Raw genomic sequence first — 22150 nt, 5'->3', positions numbered from 1 at the left:
CCACAACAGATGTCCCCTCCCGTAGAACTCACCTTCACTCCATGTGGCCACTCCACCCAGGAGGGCTCTGAGAGGCCCAGCAAAGGCCAGCGGGCAGACACAGGCCCGGCCCGAAGGAGCCGAGCTGAGTAGTGAGGACCCCTGATCCCTCGGGGGTCCCGCCAGCAGGGAGGCAAACAACCCCAAAGAGACTGAGGGGAGGGGATACTCCTTCTAGTAAAGGCACATACCTTACCTTCTGGGGGCACAGCCAGGTCACAGCCCTCCCACCATCCCCTCACTCAAAAAGGACCGGGCTAAAAAACAAAAACAAAAACTAGAGACACATACACATATAGAGGCTGCGGTCAACGGAAGAAGAGAGCAGCTGAGGAGCATGGGAAGGGCAAGCCTCTTTTATTATCCCAAAATGCAAAGTATTGAAGGCACTTACAATAACAAGGCAGGAGGGGAGGGGAGGTCAGAGCACAGAGGTCAATCACCGGGCCCCACCCTGGCCCCCACCCGGCATGGAGGAAAGGAAAAGCTACAGGACCAGATCTGAGGCCAGTCAGGGTGTCTACCTCTACCAGAGATATAAACCCATTCTACAGAGGATTAGAAAATGAGGAGCACGCAGCAGTGAGGGGCAGGGCTGGCGGTCACAAGTTAGTGGCTCTGTAAGGAACACGCTGGGCAGCGGCGAGGGCCCTCAGGTCCCCTGCTGGAAGAGGTCCCGGTACATCTCGATGAGACGGGCGGCCTCGCGCTGGCCAGAGAGCAGAGCACCATGGGTGGTGGAGTAGTACTTGCGGTGAGTGGCCTCACCCGAGAACAGCACCTGCATGGGCTGGGCCAGGGGACGGGGAAGTGAGGGTGGGGGAGCGAGAAAGGCTGCGAGGCTACCTGTCTGCCCCAGGAACCCCCCATCCACACTACAAGTCCAAGTTGGACAGCAGGCATCTGAGATGCAGGTAGTACTGCTTCCACGGGATGAGGAGTTGCCCGTCCCCCCTGGCCACCTTCCCCTGCTTCTTCCCCCAACATCCAGGCCTCAGTTCTTTCTGCTCAGACGCTGTTAGGAGTCCTGGTTCTGCAGTCTCAGAGGCTCATTGTGCCTCCCACTAGTGAACTCAGGGCAAGTGGTTTAACCTCCCTAAGCCTTGATTTTGTCATCTGCAAGATGGGTGTATGCCACCTGCTTCTGAGGGTGGGTGTAAGGATTAAGTGAAATCATGTATCTAAAGCACTTAGAACCTGGAAGAACATAAGCACTCAATAAAGTTAGGCGGTAATTTAACAAACCTTTATGGAGCCCCTATTAGGGTCCAGGGACTGTTCTGAGCACTTGGAAGATAAAAGGTGACCGGGCTGCTGCTTTGAGGAGTTTCCTTGCTGGTGGGGAAGCCAGACACGAAACCCAATTACTAAACGGCGTCACGTGTGACATGATGGGTGTTTGGGCAAGGTGCTGAGAGCCCAGAAAAGAAGCCCACCGTAAGGGGGATCGCACAAAGCTTCCCAGAGGACAGGCTCTTTGGGCTGCTTCTCAGGAGATGCTAGGGAAACGAACAGGCAAAGGACGTTTCAGGAAGAAGGAAAAAATGGGGGCAAAAATGCACCAGAGCAAGGGACGGTGAGAATTCTGGTACGGCCGGGGCTCAACTTCCAGAAAGCAAGCTGTCTAGGTGGAGTCCAGGCAAGGAACGAGCGCTTGCATCCCAAGCTTGAGCTGGGACTTTATCCCCGCTGGGTCTCAAACTGAACGTGCAAAGGCACCAACTGGGGACCCTGGTAGAATGTTGTTTTCCATTCAGCAGGTCTAGGGGGTGAGAGCCTGCATTTCTAAGGCGCTCCCCTGTGATGCTGGTGCTGCCGGTGCATAGACCACTCACTTTGAGTAGGGAAGCTTTAACCCCCAACAAGGAGCTGCCCTGCTGAGTGAGGGCGGGGGGAGGCATATGGTGGCAGAAGGCAAGCTACCTACTCCCACACCCATTCTCCTCTTTCTCCTCCGTCACAAAGCCCTGATTTTTAACTGGGTTCACTGCCATTCAGAATTAAAAAAAAAAAAAAAGATGCATCCCAACCCCTTTCGCAGCTGCTCTGGCACGTGACTACTGGCTACAGGCCAATGGGCTTCAAGTGCACTGTTGCTTAGAGGCACTGACTCAGCCCCCAGGGTTCCCCCCTTCTGCCTCCTCTGCCTGTCACAGACCTGAGTGGCAGCCTCGCAGCCCTCTACAACCACAAAGTGGCCCTGAACATGGAGCCGGGTGCCAGTGACATTGGGTCCTGTACCTACCTCCGGATTGCCCCTTGTATGATAGAGGGAAACTCTGTCTGGTTTAAGCCCCAGTTATTTGCATGTTGTTTTGCTTTGTGCTGGAGGCGCCAGTCCTAACTGGGGCAGGTGACAAGAGAAGGTTTGGTTTTCAGGAGGGTGGCGGTGGCAGCAGCAAGGGCCTCTTCCCCTCTCCCGCTGAGCACAACCAGGCCATGCACAACAGCCGCTAGAAATCTTCTTCACCACTTACGCCAAAGAACTGTTTTACATATAATTCTGTTGGGGTTTGAACATTTATTGTATGTGTACGCTTGCTGGGGGAAACTCGAAATCCACTTTGTAAGACCAGAAATATATGCAATTGTTTTTCTCAGATTTATTCTTTTTCTCTATTATTTATTATGTAGGTGATATAATTTGGGGGAGAGTCAGTATTCTCGATTTTATTTTCTGACACATATTAGGAAAAGAAGTAAATAAAACATATCGAGGAAACTTACTTCTATGCAATCAGTGCGGCCCCACAGAACTTTCCTTGGTGACAGTAATGCTCCAGTTACACAACCCAACACCACAGCCACTAGGCACAGGCGACTATCGAACTTGAAAAGTGCTCAGTGCAAGCAAGGAGCTAAATATTCAGTGTATTAATTTCACTTCAATTAATTAACGTCAATGAAATGTGCCTAATGGCTACCATTTCGGGCAGCAGAGCATGAAATGGCGCAGCTTTCAGCACCTCAATAAAGCGTTTAAATCTCAATTTTGATCCCATCTTTTCTTCCAGATGTTAAGTGCACACGTCCTTGTTTACTCCCTCAACACAGGAGCTACTCCATCCGTCTCCGCTTGGCACCCCGCAGGGAGCACCGCCTGCCCTCCCCCCACCAACCAGACCCGCATCCAAAATACCTGCCCCCGGCCCCCCGCCCCCAGCCCCTTCACCCCGCACCCATGCTCACCGCCATCTTGGAGCTCTCGGTGTACGGCAGGGGCTTGGCCAGCTTTTCCACATCTGCCCCACTAGAGCCCACCTGCGTGTACGAATAGGAGCCTCGGAAGTAGGGGTTGCTGCCCCAGGCTGAGCGCAAGATTCGCCGAGGTTTTGGAATGTTGGGGTTCCCTGTTGGGGAGTTGGAAGAGCCAAAGGGAAGGCAGATAAGAAATGGCTGCACATAGAACACACCCCTGAGCAGGCAGGGCTGCAAGAAGGCCAGGCCCCTGCCGGCAGGCACAGAAGATGCAGGAGGGGGCACGGAACCTGGGGGCTCCAGCTGTTTACCCCTCCCCGCAGCGCCTCCTTGTGGACACCCCCGGCAAAACAGCTCATCTCTCTGGGGCCCTAATTTTCCTGTATGAAAAAACATTCCAGACCATCATGTTTCCCCTTTCCACTTCAGGGGTTCTCGCGAGGCTTTTCTGGGATAGTAGGTGAAAAAATGTTCAACTAAAAGAATCAGAGCTCATGAGTGAAACGCAAATCCATCTGTTGCGGGACACTATGAGTGGGATATGGGCAATCTGAGGTTTGGGGGTGATACCTGAGTTTTTTACCAGCAGCGCTTAGAAGAAATACAGCGCCCAAGGTTCTGAGTGTTTCGAGTTCCGGGGCTGCGGGGAGGAGCCCGCAATCTGGGAGCCCCGCGCCCTGCGGCAGCTGTCCCAGTACGCACGCCCCTAGGCTGCACGATGGGCGGGGGGGAGTTACCGCAGGTGCAGGGGCGACGGAGGGCGGGCGGAGCAGAGGGCGGGGCTGCGAGGCCAGAGGCGCAGGGACACACCTGTGAATTGCCGCAGCATCTCTGTGCAGATCTCGGCCACCGCCTCGTCGTCGCACTTCTCCATGACGAGGGCCTCCTCCCCGCAGATCCAGCCGCTCAGCACGTGGCCGTAGCGCTCGGGCGGGTAGAGGACATCGAAGCCGCAGATCTTGCGGTACCAGAGCTCGGGCGGGTAGGTGAGGGTGCGGCTCTCCGCCTCGTCCTCCCACACAAACTGTAGGCTGTTGCACTCGGGGCCCCAGAAGGGCTCCTCAAATTCCAGAAAGATCTTGTCGGTGGTGCCAATGCCCAGGCGGTGGATGGCGGCCACCTTCTCGGCGGGCAGGCCTGGCCGGAAGAAGCTGGTGTACTGCCTCTTGAGCACGCCCAGCGACACGGTCACGATCACGTGGTCCGCCGGGATCACCTCGCAGTCCTCACACTCCACCAGCACCGGCCACTGCTTGTCCTCATCCCGCCCATCCCCCCGGGGCTCCTCTCCCCCCTGGCCACCCTCCCCGGCGTCATGGTTGTGGTCACCTTCGCCCCGGGGCTCAATCTCAGGGCCCCGGGGGCGGGCCGAGGCCTGGTCCCAGTGCACACAACGGACGGGTTTCCCCAGCTGGATGACGTGGGCGGGGATGCCCTCGGCCAGCAGCTCCACAACCCGCATGAAGCCCGAGGGGATGATGTGGTGGGCCCCGGGGATCTCGGTCCACTCCCCGAAGGCGCTCAGGGACACCTCGTCCATGCTGTGTGAGCTACTCTCACAGCTCTCCACCTGTGGGAAGGGCCAGAGAGGAGCCGGGTGACCACCAGGGCCGGCCTGGGGTCGGAACAGGACCTCAAAGCAGCGCCACCCTCATTGGGCCCAGACTCCCCAGGATCGGTCTTCCTCTCACTGGCACCCCTAGTCAACAAAGCTCTGGGCAGACGAGGATACCTTCAGGTACTGCTGGATCATGGCGAGCTTCAGGCGCTTGGTGGCCTCCGGGTCCTCAGGGTCGTCCCTGATGCGGTTGCGCACCTCCTCCCGGGTGAACACCCCCACGCTGTTCTGACTCTCAGCGTTGACTGGTTTACCATGCCGGAAGAACTCCTGGGTCAAGTTATAGACCTGCCAGAGAGACCCCAGGAGACTGAAAACACACGCCCTCGTCCCACCTCCATCTCAGACCTAAGAGGCCCAACTCAGAAGCCGCCACCCTCCAGGTGTTCCTGAGTATGCTGAGCCCACAGCTCCTCTCCCTTGGTGAATCAGTGTGGCCCTGGGTGCCACACTCAGGCTGCACCAACAGGGCCAAGGTTCAGCCTGGCAAGTCGCCCTGGGCAGCCAGCCTCTTTGCTTCCAGACTGCCCTCTTAGACCCCCCGGGTCTGTGAGGGAGGGAGAGAGCCCTGGAGGCTCTCTTGTTGGGCCCTTCCTGAAAACAAAACAAAATGTTTGGTGCCTGGTGGGAAAGAAACCACCCCCGCCAAGGGCGCTATGTGGCCAAGCAGACCAACCACTGGAGAAGCCAGGTCTGCACACATTTCCTTTTTCCCAGAACCACATGTCCAAACCCTTTCCCTGCAACTCCTGCCCGAGCGTATCTGCTTCACCCTCTCCCGGGAGGGCAGTCTGGAACTGCGGCCTGGCCAGTGTTTGTGGGGGAGAGGGAGCAGAAGGAGCCCTGACATCTGACCTCCCAGGAGACCCTCCCTGGCCCTGCTCGGGTCCACACAAAGTGCCCCTTTTACTGCAGAACCCAGACTTATTTAAGCAAGATGGCCACGTTGGGGCAGGACATGTGGTGGGGAGGGAGGCCCCAGTGCACCGAGGAACGAAAATACATCTCCCAGGCATATTTTGGCAAGAACTCCAACCCACACCTTATCAACAGAAAGCAACAAGCAGTCCCTGGGAGCACGGTCCCATTGTCTCCCCTGCGTGGCTGGCACTAAACTCCCACCAAACACTGGGCTAGTCTCCCTGAGGAAAGGAAGCTCGTCCTGAGTCAGACATGGCACCCCCAGAGGGCCAGGTCTGAGCCCCAACTTTCACTCCACAGTTACTGGGCTGTGCCAAACACAGATGATAAAAATGAGCAAGAAGGACACTCCCCTGCCCTCGCTTGAACTGGGGAGATGTCATAACTGGTCTGTTTCTCCCTGATGTGCTGCGACAGGGACGAAGCCAGGGGTTGGGAGATCAACCGAGATGACCTTGCACAGTTGGCGGTGAGAGAGAGAGGAAAAGATGAGGGAGAGGAGGGAGAACGTCAGTGGCTCAGTCTTGCCGAAGTGGGCAGCGAGGAAAGAGAAAGTTACAGGAGATGACTTTGAAAAGGCAGGCAGGGGCGCGGCAGGAGGGACTGAGAGTCACGTCTAGGACACTGGACCCTGGCATCACTGAAGGGTTATGAGCATGAGCTCATGCCCACTCTCCCTCCCAGGACACTGGCATGTGTGGGCTCCTTGGCCAAACATCTGTGGCCGCTGTCAATTAGTGGTGTGTTTCCCCTCCTAAAGTGAGTTTGAATTTGGTCAGCACACATTCATGGGAATGATGTCTGCCCTGTAACCCAGCCCTGGTACAGGCCCTGGGGCTGCTCAGTAGAGGAAGGAAGGGGACGCTGCCCATCCCCCACCATCCCACTCAAGGGAAAAGCCTCCACATGAGCTAGAAATATGAATTAAACATGTCTCTGAAGTCTACGCTATAAAGAAGAAAAATGAGTTAAATTGTTTGCTTTTCCTCCTTCCAGTCACAAGATGCTGGGCATTTGGCCTTAACTGGAGTCCTCAGCAAATTCCTCACCCAGTACGATTGCCAAGGAGTCAGGCTTTCAGCTTGCCTCCTCCTGCCTGGGTTTTTTTCCTTTGGTGATAAGCAACATGGTAGCCAGTCCCTAGCTTATGTTGACTAAAGGCCGAAATGTGGGGCTGGGAGTGATAAACTTAGTCCGGCTACACGATTCTTTGTGTCAACCACCAACTGGGACAGCCCTCACTGAACATGGGTTTGTTGTATGGGTACAGTCTCCTGTCCTGGCTTAAACTACATCTTCCCAATGTGACCAAAGGGAAATGGCACAGGTCTGTGACAGCTAATAATACGCACCCCAATTCTCGCTAAGCACTTTTCATTGGGATCTCCTTTAATCCTCATGATGCTCTGAAATAGGTTTAACTATGTCCATTTTATAGATGAGGAAAGGAAGAGTCAGAGAGCCTCGACAACTCGGTCAAGATCATAGAGCTAATAATGGTAGAACTAGTATTTGAATCAAGGGAGTCTTGCTCCAAGAACTAAGTTCTATATGATACTGGTGCACGAACTCATTTATTTAACAAATATAATAGATTCAAATGAGCAGCCCTTCCGAGTCATCCCCTTTGGAGGAAAGCTGCATATTTGTTATGAAGCCAGCCTCAGACAGGGCTTCCCATGCTTAGAGCACACCTCTTCAGAATGGCCTCCAGCTTTGGTTAAGAGCCACATAAAGAAATCTCTCTTTGCTCATGGTTAACACCCCCTCCTTCTGAAAAGTGTCACCACTCCAACTGATAACCCACCTCATCTGCCCTACTCTCCGCAGCTCTTACCTTCCAAAACTCAAACCCACAAGCAGAAGCTGAGGATGATCTACTTTTAAGCACATTTAAGAGAACAAGCAAGTCACAGACTCTGAAATTTATTCTCAAGAGGCATCCATGCTTAAAGCACTCACAATAACCTGGAAATCGGGATGTGACTAATTCCCAGTAGACCAGAAAGGTCTACTTTGAAGAATACTAGTTCTTATCTGCTCATTAACAATTCAGTCTCTTCGTACATGAGAACACACAATACCATGGGATTGCACACAACATACCTTGTAGGTGCACGCACAGAAGTCACAGTGTGCCTGCCCTCCGCTGAGCAAGGACTATCCCCAGAGCAAGAGTCATTTCTCCTTTCCCATGCCCAAGAGACAGAAAATGTGCAATAGGTGCTTGTTGGCCAACTTACTGACCTGGAGTGAAGGGTCATTGCACTACAAATGACAAGCTATCAGAAGGCAAGACCTGTGTGCTACCTTGCTTGTTAAGTGCAGTTCACAGCACCACTGAAAGATACTAAAAACATGAAAATTGTTTTAAAAACCTGAATTACACAAGGATGTGTGCCATTGCCACTTCTATCCAACACCGTACTGGAGACACTAGCCAGTGCAATACGGCAAGAAAAAAAATAAGTTGTCTTAGGCTGTGCTGCCCCATACAGTAACCACTAAACACCTGTGGCAATTTAAAATTAATTAAATTAAATATTTAGTTCCCAAGTGTTACTAGCTACATTTCAAGAGCTCAAGAGCCACATGGAGCTAATGATTACCCTACTGGATGATGCAGGTCTAAAACATCTCCATTATTGTAGAAAGTTCTACTGCACAATGCAGGTCTGAGGATTAGAAAGAAAGAAACAAAATTGCCATTTTTTGTATAGTATATACATAAAATTCCAAAATATTATTAGAACATAAATTAATATGTTAATAAATGTAATATTAGCATTAAAATAATACTTTATCAAGGTAGATAAAATCTATATATAATCAGTTATAGTTCTATATGCTGGAAAAAAATTAGAAAATACAGTTTTAAAAAATTACCACTTACAAGAGTATCCAAAAGCAATAACAACAATCACCACCCAGGCACCCAGGGCCCAGAGAGTATGCAAAAACTTGACGAGAATCACAGAAGACCCCCACAGGTCACCCAACTCCCCCCACATTGCCAGGGTGCTCCCTGCCTCCCACACCCATGTGCCCAGCTGCCCTGCTAACACCTCACCTCGTTGTATAAATCGCTGAATTCCTCAACCACGTCCTTGGGGATCCTGCGGCCACGGTTGGTGAGGTAGCAGGCCACGCCATTCTTGGAGTAGAGGCTGATGCGGCCCACGCTGCGCTCCCCATCAGTTGTCTCTTCCAGGAGGCCATTGGCTTCTGCTAGATGATAGATGGGATTCCCATGGGAGCCATGGATCCAGGTGGCTCCCAACTCAAAGGTGGCGTGTCCTGATGGTGACAACAACAGGCCCTTAGAGGGGCAGGGACTTCTTCAGAGAGGGGCCAGAACACTGTCTCCCCCTTCTTCCTCCAAGAGGTTCCTTCCATCCCCACAACAGGGCAGGAAGGGAGTTAGGTCCCTTTCTGGCAACCAATCAAGTCTTTAGTGAAAAGTTCCCAGTGGAAACTACATGTGGCACAAAATGGATTCCGCTTTACAGCTCAGCTAACTGCCACCCTGAATGACTTTGTGATTTGCCCCAGGGTCACTTCACAGGACTCATTAGAAGGCTCTCCTTTTCCATCCCACCTTTGTCTAATGTAACACCAGACACTGGATCCTCCTTCCTCATTGGTGACTCTCCCTCAGGAGACACTCTGTGGGCACCTGAGGGTACAGTGGTCCCAGCGAGGGGAGTGAGGTTACCTGAAACATCCAGTAAGGAGACCCAGGGGAGGGCCTCTGGCTCAAGGTCCTCATCTGACCTTACTCCAATTCCTCAACATCCCCAATGGCTCCAGAGTCTAAACCCCTGTCTCAGAGAGATAGTGGCTCCCCTCCCCCACTCAGTCTGGAGCAGAGGAGAGAGAGCAAACATTCCAGTGTGGAAGACTCCTTCCCAAGGCACTCTAAAATAGACTTCCAGGGAAAACTAAGCTCTATCATCCCAAGGCAGAAGAACATAAGGTAGAAGAACCCTGGGAGTCTGCCTAGGGAAGGGGGCAACTCCTGGACCCAAGTGGAGACAGGGCTAGGGTTGGGGCTGGTTCTACCACCCCATCCACAGCCAAGGTACCAGATGCACTCAGGCATCTGTGTCTGGGTCTCAGTCTCCTCTTCTGATGCTGCAGGGACTATGGTACATTGTCTCCTTCCTTGCCGACCTCCCCAGGAAGTTGAAACAATGAAAGAGGAGAGAGGAACATGTTTTTGTGTTTTGTTTTGTTTTGTTTTGTTTTGTTTTGTTTTGTTTTGTTTTGTTTTGGAGGGCTGATTCAAGATATCATGTGCAGTTAAGTTTTTTGCCAAGATGGTCACAATAATTCCTCCTATCCTTGTACACATGGCCCTTTGCAACATGACCTTGCCAGTCCTCCCATCAAGAGGTGGGGTCTATTTCCCCAACCCCTTCAATCTGGTCTCGCCTTGTGACTTGCTTTGATTAACACAATGCAGGGAAAGTGATGTCTGTGGCTTCAGAGCCAAGGCCTCAAGAAATCTCATGGCTTCCATGTTCACCCTCTTAGATGTGGGTGACCATGTGACCACCCTGCTGGAGATGTGTGGCCCAGCCAAAAAGCCAGTGCCCATGTGACCACCCTGGAGAGGTTTATCCTGCTGGAGATGTGTGGCCCAGGCAAAAAGCCAGTACCAACCACCAGACAAATGGGTAAGGCTGTCTTAGACAAAACCAGCCCCGATCAAGCCACCAGATGACTGCAGCTGAGTGGGAAATCCCAGGCAAGACCAGCGAGAGAACCACCTAGCTGAGTCTGGCCCAAATTCCTGACCCACAGAATTTTAGCAAATAAATTGGTGCTGTTGTAAGCTGCTACATTTGGGGGTGACTTGTTATGCAGCAATAGCTATCCGATATGTCATAATAGACAACTGTATCACCCCTCACCCCACAAACTGGACATTCTTTTTTGTGTGTGTCTTCCCTCTCCTGGGTTGTTTTTAATTAAACCACCAGTTACTAAAAATAGCCCTGTATATACTATGTACCAAACACAGAGCAAGAGAAAAAGCAATCAACCTCATGCTGGCAGCCGGTGAGACATAATTTCCTCGTGTCTCTGGAGGAGGAGGCAGGAATGCATACGTCCCTTTGTCCAGGAAAAGTGGGCAGACTGGACGGCACAAAAAGCTAAAAACCCAGTGCCCTATCTCCAGGCTTGGGGTTCTTCAAGGGGTCTTGCCTGGTTTGAGCTCCCAAGAGAAGAAGGGGGCCAGCACATTGGGGAGGGCAGGCCAGGGAGCGCCAAACCACACAGCCAGCAGGTAGTGACATCCAAGCACGGGGCACCCTTCCCGGCTCGACACATGGCAAAAGCAGGGATGAGGTGAACAGCCTGAGGCCAGCTGCACGGTCAGCATCCCACCCCTATTTGCCAGGCTCTGCAAGGAGGTGGGGTAAGCAGGCCCCAGTCTAAAGATATCTCCTGCCCTCTCCTACCTGCTCCTCGGCTGCTGTGATCCTTGACACCCCTGCATCCAAGGGCACCAGCACCATCTCCTCATCTGCCCCACAGCATCGCCGGAGCCTCTGGCCCTCAACACCTGCTCAACACCACTGAGACTCACAGCTACCATCTCACACCGAAGCGGGTCCAACTGCAGCCCGGGCGTTCAGCCCTGCGCATCTGCACACACGACATCCACAAATTTGCCCTTCCCTGGATGTGCTCTCCCCACTCCTGGCAGGGTCTGCCTCGATCTTCTTCTCCTACACCACTCCACGCATGTCACCCTCTCCTCCGTCTGCCCACCCAACTCCACCCATCACCAAGCTCTCCCAGCTCAGGAAGGCTTCCGCCACCAGTGGATGGATGGATGGATGGATGGATGGATGGATGGATGGATGGATGGATGGGGCATCCCCTCAGCTTCCTGCAGCCCCAGGCTTTCGCCTCACTGCCTGTACCATGCACAGCGTGGCTCCACGGTCAGTGACTACTGAGACTGGGCCATGTGTCCTCTCATCGTCTGCTTCGATGTCACACACTGAGTGTCTTATCAAGACACATCTGGAGCTGCCCCTTCCAAAGGCTCCCAGCCAGCCAATCAGATGTCGAGCAAAGAGTCCCAGGGCTTCCCTGCTGGCTGGCCCCAGGTTTACAAGTGCCTTGGATGGCACTTTCATCCTCACTGCCAACACACACTCCCTGTGTGTGCCAGCAGAAGACGGATGCAACCTCATCTACGCCTTCCAGGAAATGCTCTAGAAGAATCAATGTGTCAAGGTTTCTGAAAGAGGAATGAGCCCCGTGTATGTCCTCAGCCTCTGTTTGTTCTAAGCCTGACCACCCACATTTTTTGAGCCAGGTTCCACATCCATCAAACGTGATGATATCTGCAGGGCCTTGCTGCCCGGGGTGGGAACAGACCCAGATACAAAATCCTCTGGAGGGTCAACGTAGCATGTGCTTCGGGCCATCATGCATGGTCCCTACCCACTCAGCCTGTCATTGGACAGACCTCCTGGCTGGGAAGCGCTGACCTCCAGCTGCATTTCAGGCAAGTTCCCCATCCCTTAGGACCCCTGGCAAAATCTGCCCACCCCTGGGGTAAGTCTCTTACCTGGCTCCTTTCTCTAGAGTCTTCATTACTCTGCAACCTAGACAGATTCTCTTCCCAGACCATCCTAAGATCTGCCCATCAGCCACAAATCCCATCCACCTCTATTGCCCTGAGCTCCTATTGCCCCAGGACTAGCTCTCAGCCATGATATATTAATTCACACTCAAGAGGTAATGACTAATAAAAACTCAGAGAATTCCTCTTCTTGTGAAGTAGAAACTGGTCCACCCACTGCCGAGACAATTTGGTCTGGGTGTCCTCTCCTTCCTCAACACTGTGAACTCTAGATCATGTTCCAGAAACGAAGGCCAGAGCCCCACCCTGCCCACCTCAGAGGGTTGCTCAAAGGGCAAAGGAAGCTTCTGGCAAATGCCCAGGCAGCATGCATGATGGAACACTTACCGCCGGGAAAAACCAGAATAATGAGATTTCAGGCAGGGCCAGAGCATTGAAGGACAAAAGATGACCTTGGCCTAGGAGCCCGGGGGACACTCACCGAGTTTCACGCTCTGCACGCGGCCTCCGATGCAGCTGGAAGCCTCAAGCACAGTGACATCCGTGAAGCCCTGCTCCAGAAGTGCTTTGGCTGCAGCCAGGCCAGCCAAGCCAGCGCCGATCACCACCACACGAGGCTGTCCCCTTCTCCGTAGGCCACGACTGAGAGGGTCATCCGCACTGTCGCCACTGGATTCACAACTTTGCATACCGTCCGCACTGGCCTCCTAGGAACCTGAGGGGGGGCAGGGGTGTCACAGCTCACCTGTTCTGCCCTCACTTCCCACCTGCCCTAAGGGACACCCACGAGCTCTGTCCTCAAGGGGGGAACCTCGAGCCACCATGCTCCTCCTGAGTCCTGGACAAGAGGAGCCATCTCCAAAGGACATGGCAGGGAGGGGGACAGAGGGAAGGAGAGAGGTGGCAAAGAGGCACTGTGGGCCTCCACAAGCAAGCAGGACTGCTGGGAGCCCACCCTGAGCCCCTGAAACCCATCAATCCCACCCCAAACCTGTTCGGCACTGCCTCTTCCCCGAGCCTGAGACAAGAGCCAGCCAGGAAGGGGATGACCAAAAAGGCCAAAGTCAGGAGAAGCTGTGAACACGGCTGACCCTGAACCAGGCTGCCCCAGCCTAGCTGCTGTGGTCCAGCTCACACCAGCCCCGGCTGCTCACACAGACCTCAGGCCTCTTGCACACACAGCGCTGGAGGCTCTACTTTCCCTCCCTTGCGTGGTTCTGCCCTGGCACTCTTTCTCCTTTACCCCTTCTCTTCTCCTCTAGCTTTCTGTTAGTCTTTCACAGCCTGAGCGAAGTGGCAATTTGGTGGGCAGGACACGGTCCCGCCCTCCCCCCAGAAACTGCCACGAGGCCGGTATCGGACAAGCCTCTGCTATTCCGGGTAGGTCTCTGGTTGTTTTCCCCAGCCACCCAGCCCCTCAGCCACCGCAAAGCAGCAAGGAGCCCAGGAAACGGTGGACTGTGAGGACCCAGGGCACCAGAGGCCAGACATCAAATTGACAGTTACACTAAGCCAGCTTGTTCAGAGACGCCAGGCTAGGGAGCCGATGGCTGGGCGGCCAAGGGGGGTCCCTGAATTGCTCCAGTGCTGAGAGAAGCTACCCTTCTATTCCTAGCGAGGGTTTGAAGGTGTCTGTGGGCCATCCCAAGGGGCCACTCAGCTCCAATCCTGTCCCTGTTCCCTCCCTGACGCAAGCAACTTTGATTCCAATTGTCTTTGCTGAGGTTTCAGTGGCTGAAACTCCAGTGTCTAATAGTATCCAGGACCTCACAACAGAGGACAAAGGGTGGGCAGAAGGTGGCTGCTGGGCAGTGGAGAGGACAGGGGACATAAAAAACGGTCTCCCATACCTAATAAAGCTCAGCATAACCCTTCCAGTGATGCAGCAGTCACGCCCCGAAGAATAAACCCAAGAGGAGCAGGGTATATTCCACCAAATAGACATGCTAAAGAATGTTCATAGCAGCTTTCTTTATAAAAGCCAAAGAACAGAAGCAGCCCAAAGGTCCAGCCACGGGAGAATGGATAAAGGAAGTGTGCTATGTGTAACATTTTTGTACAAGGGAATGTTCTTCAGCAATAAACAGAACCCAATTACTGATACCCTCCAACATTACATTGAACAAAAGAAGCCAGAGACCGAAGAGTGTATATCGTATGACTCCACTTAAGGGGAAGCTCACGAAGAGGTGAGGTGAATCTGTGAGGACAGGAGAGAGATTGGGAGGAAGGGAATGACTGAACAACGTCAGGAGGGAACTCTCCCGGGTGGAAGGGATATGTATCTTGATCTGAATGGTGGCCACACAGTGTACATACAAAGATCCACTGACTTGGACATTTAGGATTGGTGCCATTTGTTATATGTATGTGTGTGTACCTCAATAACTATTCAGATATCCGTTCCTGGCCAGAAAGAGGGGGCTGGTTGCGGGGGGAGGGAGTTTAAGGAGGGGTTGAGAAGGAGAGAGGAAGAGAAGAGAAGAGAGAAGAGAAGAGAAGCAAAGCGAAGCGAAGCTACACACTGGCTTCCTTCTCGCATCTCCTGGTCTGACCACTAAAGCTTCCGTCCCACCTTGAACCGTGCCCTCCGACCTCTCTTTATCATGGGTTTAGCAAAGGGGTCTTTTTCTAAATACACAGAGGCTGCGAAGCTGTTCCTCACGCCTCCAGCACCCACTCCGCCTGCCGCGGCCACACCTGGGCGCCAGGGGTTGGAGGGCCCTGTCCCCTGACTCCTGCCCACGAACTCCCTGCGAACCCCCCAGACCCAGGCCGGCCGCCTCGGCGCCCCCGCGGTTCCCTAGAGGGCCGGAAGGTGGCGCCCGCGGCCCCGCGGAGGCCGAGTTTCCCATGGAGGCCGGGGCTCCCCGTCCCCTTCCAGGACAGCCGGGTCTGGGTCTGGCTCTCTGCCTTTCCTTCCTCCTTCGGGGCTTCTTCGGTCCCCGGCCGCTCCCTGCAGGGAGGTGCTGTCCGCATTCGGGAGCACGGGGTCCAGCGGCCCGTGTCCTCCCCTCCCACCCTGCCCTGGCCCGGGTTCTCCTTCCGGGGGACTCAATTTAGAGGGGAGGGTGTGGCCGCCTGCACCCGGGGGGCAGGGCGACCCGCGGGAGGAAGGGTCGGCGAGGGGACGCGGGCTGGCGTCAGGTTGCTAAACACGCACAGAGTGCTCAGAGCTGCCGCTGCCGCTGATGCTGACGCCACCTGCCCCGCACCCCGGGATGAGACGTGGAGCTGCCGCCCGCCCCGCCCGCGTGCCTCAGTCCCCAGGACTGGGGGTGTGGGGGGGTGGCCTGCCTGCGTCCTGGTCTCCAGGCTCCATCTGCACCCCCCATGCCGCCCAGAGCCACCCTCCAAAACCGTCTCGCTTATACACTAAAGGAGGGGATTGCCGCAGGGGTCTCACGCCTGACTGGTGACGACCCCTTTTTGAAAAGTTCCTGTGGGACCCCAGGTGTGACTGGGGTGAAATGGTGGGGGGGGGAGTCCCCACTCTCCCACAGATCCCCCAATCTCCGTGGGCCACCACGTCTGAAAACCCGGGGTCGAGTTAAGCTGGAAGCTGAAAGAGGGAAAGAATACTTGGGGCGCAGTGCCTTCCCTGCCGGCTACGTGAACTTCCTGGCTACCCTCAGAAGGGGCCAGCTTGTCCTCACTCCTCTGAGATAGTCGAATAGGTCCTATGTGGATATCACAAGATAGACAATATTCTGTAAGAGCCGCAAGTGTGAAAATCACCTGTAAAGTTCTGTAACTAAATTATAAGCAGAGTACCTTTGGGTGGGGGTTCAGAAATGCATGGTGGGAAATGGCAGGTGGGCAGTTTGCCTTTAAGAGGAACAGAGAAAGAACTCCGAGTTCCCAATGTATCAGAGACCTTAAATTCAAACAGACAGCACAGGGGTGGAAGTAGGTAAGCAAGGGCCATGTGGGTCACCTGCACCTCTGATCTTCATAAGGAATCCCACAGTCCAGTTCCCTCCACAGGCCTTGTCCCAGATAGGACTCCCAAGGAGCCAGAAAGGCCCTACACACAGCCCACAGAAGGCAGGGAGATGAGGAGTTCACCCCCCGGCCTCCCATGTCAACCCATGGAGCCAACACACCCTGGGGTCCAAATGGAAAGGGACGGAGAAAACCATGGGCAGGAACACCTACTGTGTGCCAGGCCCTCAGCTAAACCCTGAACTGGACCTTCCAGTGGAGGTCCGGAGTGGAGAGGAGGCAGTGAGAAGCAGCTTGGTTTCTGTTGGTTTGTGGCATCTTTGCCTTTCAGTTTTTTGTTGTTTTCTTTTTTTAATGAGAAAATGGCTTATTGAGGAAGGAGACTCACTTAATGCTCCTCCATGCCTGCCTGTCCTTCTCTCGCCTTGGGGAAATAAATAAATAAATAACATCCGCTCCTTGATCTGTATGCACAGGAGAAACAGAACACCCTGTACTTTTCGAGCAGATAAAGGAGAGAAGAAAAAACTGCTGGCTCAGCCAGGCAGGGAGGAGGAGGAGGAGGAGGAGGAGGGGTGGGGGGGGGGGAGGGAGGCGCAGGGCAACAGACACTTGTCTTCTTGCTCCTGCTTCCATGGCAAAATGAGGGTGGGAGCCTGGAGCTCCCATGTCCCCGGGCAGCCCAAGCCTAGTAGCTTGGAGAAATCAGGCCCAGCCACCTGTGGCATGAGCATCCCACCCTCACTCAAAACGCCCCAGGCCCCACCTCTGCTCTGGCCTGCAAGCCGCCACCTCCCCCTGCTGCCCAGAGCCAAAAGTGCCCTGACTGAGCCTGCCCAGGAAGCCAGTCTGGAAAGGAGGTGACAGCAGGGGGAGAGGAAAGGAACAGAGGGAAGAAAGGCCCTGTCCCTGTGGCAGGGTCACCAAAGAAAGAAGGATGAAGACTAGGAGATCAGGCGACAGGAGGGGCATTAGCCACCAGGCACGTGTCCGTGTCACTGCATCCCCCTCAAATTTACCCTCGCCAAATACCAGAGAGGTGCTGTAGTCCTGGCCTCTGCCTGAGCCCCTCTTGGAAACGCCCAGAACTGAGCTGGGGGCACCAGATATCTCTGTGTGCTTCCCCAACATAGTTAACCCTGCTGGACCCCTACCCATCCCAAGGCTCAAAGCTGAACACATCCTTAGGGGAAGGCCCGCCCTCATCCGTCAGGTCAAGCCATGTCCAGCCCACAGCCAGAATCACGGTGGCCTCTACCCTCCGCTTCCCCACGCACTCGCCTGCCTCCTTCATCAGAACTGTACCCCTAGAGAATTGCGGGGCCTGCCCCAAGTGTCGCCTAGGTCTCTCACTGACCAGGAACATCACCCAGCAAGTCACTGAGCACGAATCATGTCCCAGGCACAGGGAAGGCCTCAGCATGTCAGCCCTTTACCCTCCAGACCCCGCTGACCTTTCTGGCTTCAGTTCTCACTCAGACACCGCTGCACGTACACACATACCCCAACTTCACTGAAGTCTGGGGATCCCCCGCACTGCCCACCTGAAGGCCTATAGAGGAGACATCCCTCCCTTACACGTGTCAGAGAAGCTGACTCCGGCTTCTCTTAACATGCACACCCTCGCGCAGGGCACTGGGGCTGGGCAGCAACGTGCCTGCACGGACCCACCCGCAAGGCCCGCTCCACTGATGTTTCCTGAAGCAACAGACACTCTGCAAATGGGAGTTCCTTACACTAGTTGGGCTCTGCGATCACCCCCGCATACACCCACCCTCCCACCCCTGTCGCTCTTCTGTTCCCAAAGCACGGACATCTCACCCCAGGAAATCCTATGCTAGGATTCAGTAATGCAGCCCCACAACCCCTGAGTAGTGTGCGGTCCCAGGCTACACTGGAGACCCCCTCCCCAAGCTGTGGGAGTGAACCGCAAGGAGAGCAGTGGTCCAGCTCAGCGCAGGGCGCCCCTTCCTCCTGGAGTCCGCTTCAGCTCGCCTAGCGGTTGGCAGATCACTTCCTTCCCCCCACAGTGGCCACTGCAACAAAAAGACTGCCACAAAGGGCCAGCTTCCAGGTGCCCCATGCCCTTCCCAAGTCTCCCCTCACAAGAAACAAAAAAACCTTACCATCCTTGGCTCCCCTCTGAACACAGGCTACTCCCAAATGTATCTGCCTCACTGTCCTTTTCTCAAGGTCACCTCATTATGAATGACCCATTTCCCAGAGGAGAACAGTATGGCCAAGACAGTTAGCCCACCTGGCTCACCTCATCTTACCCTTAAGGGTCCAGACTCCACCAGCTAAAACACTTCAAAAGGGCCTACCACTTCGGATCAGTTGCCTTCTCCCTTCCTATAAGCCCCATGTTTGCTCCTGCAGGGCTCTGGGGGCCACCTGGACCCTCCCCTAACCAACCCTAGGGACTTGCAAGTCTCACCTCCAAACAAATACTCCTAGTGCGCAAGGGCAGTAGCCCTACCTCAGTTTCCCTGGAGGGACCCCTCTCTGCTTCAGATTTCTAACAGAAGGGCGGGGGGAAGCTTGGGGGGCTGGTCCAGGGGAATCTCTTTGGACTGCCTGGCAGGTCTGGGGAGGGATTTGGATTCTCCTGGGCCCCCTAGACAATGCAATTATTCTTCAAATGTAAAAAATGCCCAGAAATCCCAGACCAGCTGCTTTGCACAGCCACCCAGACAAAGGGGCTCTGTGTCTGCACACAAGGCCCCTCCCACTCCTCAACCCCAGGGAGGGGCTGGGCCCAAACTCCTCCCAGCCAGACCCTCCCCACCCCTCCTCACCCTGGCCAGGCAGCCAGGAAGTGAAAGAGGCCCGGCCAGGCCTGGCCAGCCACAGGGGCATGAAGGTGGACAGTGAGATGGTGTAAGCATGGGGACAGGGCAGGGGCAGCCTGGGAGCCCAGTCTTTCCCTTACCAGGTGATCCTAGACTAGTGTCTTCCCTTCTCTGGGTCCCACCTGGCCAATACCTCTGAACTCACCCCAAGGACACAGCATCTGTACCCCCACCTCCTGGACACATTGGTTTAAGCCCCATCTGATGCTTAACTGCCTCCTTCAGTCTTCCAGCTTTCCCATCTGTAAAATGGGCACGGGTACGGCTACGTGGTAGGACAGCTGGGAGGATCACATGAGACAGCACAGGCAAAAGGCGTGGCCAGGGCCGCCTCTGAGAGAGCAGAGAGGGGAAAAGATCCCTGAAGAGACCGGGACAGAGACGGGAGGCCCGGGGGCTTCTCCTGGGGCCCAGGGCTCCATCTCACTTGTAGAAGAACTCCAGTCGGCGTCTGAGCTCAGACCCAGGCCTCAGCCCTAGCCCCAGCCCTAGCATCAGCCGAGACCTTGACCCTGACCTCAGAGTACACCACAGCCCGTTTCACTGACCTCCAACTCTGAGTCAGCCAACATCCTACCCAGTTCTGGAGGGTCGGGCATCAGAGACAATGGTCACCAGCTAACCCCAAGCTCATAAAAGGGAAGGCGTGGGAACCTCATTCCACAGAGCCCACCCACCAGCAGTGTTCTCTGGTTTTCACAGGCCAATGTGGGGACAGTGCTCTGGGGGCCCCATCTTCCTTCCTGGCACTTCAACTTCTCTCCCAACACAATGTCTTTGTTACCCATCTCTCTGCCTCACAACCAGATGTGTAAAGTCCCTGAAAGCACAGCTTTAAAATGTCTTTTTAAGCCTTTTCAGAAGAGAAGCAGAGAGCCCACGCTGGAGAGAGGCAGCCCGAGACAGGGTGTACAGGGGGACAGAGCCAATGGCACAGCCCACACAGGCGATGGTAGGCAGGAGGGGGAGGCATTCCTGGAGAGGTAAGCACTGTGGTCTGGCCTCCACTTCTCTTGAGGCTCTGCAAGGCAGGATAGACCCAGGAGGATTGTTCCAGGACCCCAGCTTATAGGGGCCTACAGAGACAGACTGTGGGGATGACCCAGCCCGGGTGAGAAGCCTGGCTGGGGGTGGAGGAAGGGAAGCAAGCCTGGAAAGAAGCCAGAGAAAAGGTAGAGTCCTTCTGATGAGCATAAAGCTCAGCTGGCCCCCTCAATGACTGGGCAGCCAGAGAAATGGAGGTGGAGATGGGCGAGGGCAGAGCCCAGGACCATATTCCTGCCCCCACAGCCACACTCAAAGAGCTTGGCCCCACACTCCACCCTGGATATCCCACCCTGAGCAAAAGTAAGTAAGTGGTTCATACTCTGACCATAGATCAGGTCAGGGGCTGGTCATGACTGCTTCCAAACAATCAGCAATGAGCCTTTCCCGATCGTGGCCAGCCCGCCAGCTCAGCTTCCGTCTCCGACGCCTGCCCCTCACAGCGCGTGCCCTGGGTTCCCATCCTTGTGCCTGACTGCATGCACACATCCTCTCTGGCCAGGTGGGCAGCCACCTCTCTGCAAGCAGGGCCCACGTCCTTCCCCTCAGATCCCAGAGCTTCCAGATGCAAGCAAACCCCATGGCCCCTCAGCCCAAAGAGAGGTCAGGGGGCTGAGACAATGACTGCCACTCCTGGGTGCTCCTGGAAAAGAGGAAACTGCCCCAGATGGCAGCCTCCACCCCAACCAAGGTAGCCTTGGGAGAGAGAGCCATGAGCCCTTGAGCTCTAGTTTCCCCAGCTGTAAAATGGGAATACTAACACGGCAATAATCCCTATTAGCCAGCCTCCAGGGCCCCCCAGCAAAGTCCTAAGGGCACAGGTCTCACTGTGGCTCCCCTCAGCAGCCCTTAGGATAAGATCCCATGGCCTGGATTTCCTCCCTCTGAGCAGGACCCCACACCCAAACTCTGAATCCCCCTCCAGGAAGTCATCAACCACACAAGTGTAAGAGACCACAGAATCGATCACTGTCCTAGTGACCACACTGTTATGGGACTGCCCTTGGCGACAGCAGACCAGACTGTGGGCAGAGGAGAGCTGAAGGGAGATAGTGCTCATGGTGACTCACTCCTCTGGGAGGAAGTGCTCCTAAAAGGGTGAACTTGAGAGAAAATGAGCCTCAAGGCCAAGTTTCCAGCCCTGTTTGAGGCACCCAAGTCACGGTGGCCCTTGGGGAGCCCCGGAAAGAGACACTTCTGTCCCTCCCTTCTCTGTTCTCTCTCTCTCTCATACACACACACACACACACACACACACACACACACACACACACACAAAATATACTTCCTTATGGTTCACTTATGATCTAGCTTGATAAATAGTTCGCTCATTTGAGGCCACACTAGCACACCATGGTTTTCATACAGGTCCTCCCTGGGATGAGATAGCTTGTTTTTTTTAATACCAGTGGTTTGAATCTTTACCACTAAAGAGATGCGTGACCTAAGCCTCGGTATCTTCACCAGTAGAATGGGGATAAAGAGTGCCCACCTCACAGGGTTGACTGTGGCAATGCAAAATACTTAGCCCAGAGCCAGGCACATAGCAGCAATAGTTCTTAGATTTGTTTTCCTACAGGCCCAAGTGCATGCTAGTCAGGGTCATGGTGGTGGCCTGGGCCAGGAGACCAAATGTGGTGGGGATAGGGGAAGTTGAACCAGCAGAGAAGTCACAGACCTTCCTGCAAGACGACTTCAGAGCAAGACCTCCAGAGAGAACCACCTCACCCCGCAGTGATACTGCCACAGCCTGATGACAGGGGAAGAACAGAGCATTAGGACAGAAGGGCCACCCCTCTTACTGGGGATGCTTGGACCTCCCAGGCAAGGCGTGTGAGGCTGAAAGTGCAACAAAAGGACAATCCATGTGGGCACCAGCCTCCAAGATGGCAGTCAATGACCCTTGTCTCCAAGTACTTGTCCCCT

The 22150-nt window shown here is 54.6% G+C and overlaps 1 protein-coding gene across 4 annotated transcripts in view; it reads right to left on the bottom strand.

Annotated features, from left to right (window-relative positions):
* Positions 1–22150, bottom strand: part of SMOX (spermine oxidase) — a 42640-nt gene that overhangs the window by 5690 nt on the left and 14800 nt on the right. Inside the window, exons 2-8 of one of the 4 annotated variants that reach the window (XM_045808542.2) lie at positions 12865–13098; positions 8847–9073; positions 4970–5143; positions 4048–4807; positions 3229–3389; positions 1285–1374; positions 380–829 (exon numbers count right to left, since the gene is read on the bottom strand). In XM_045808542.2, coding sequence (XP_045664498.1) covers positions 692–829; positions 1285–1374; positions 3229–3389; positions 4048–4807; positions 4970–5143; positions 8847–9073; positions 12865–13072 — 1758 coding nt within the window. In that variant the 5' untranslated portion in view covers positions 13073–13098 and the 3' untranslated portion in view covers positions 380–691. The other 3 variants (XM_087853732.1, XM_087853734.1, XM_087853733.1) reach the window with 3 other exon arrangements.

Source organism: Ursus americanus, chromosome 22 (assembly GCF_024610735.1).
Source record: "Ursus americanus isolate L20-20 chromosome 22, mUrsAme1.1.p, whole genome shotgun sequence".
Classification (NCBI taxonomy): domain Eukaryota; kingdom Metazoa; phylum Chordata; class Mammalia; order Carnivora; family Ursidae; genus Ursus; species Ursus americanus.
Note: the sequence above shows the minus strand (reverse complement) of the source record. Positions and strands in the feature narration are given on the sequence as shown.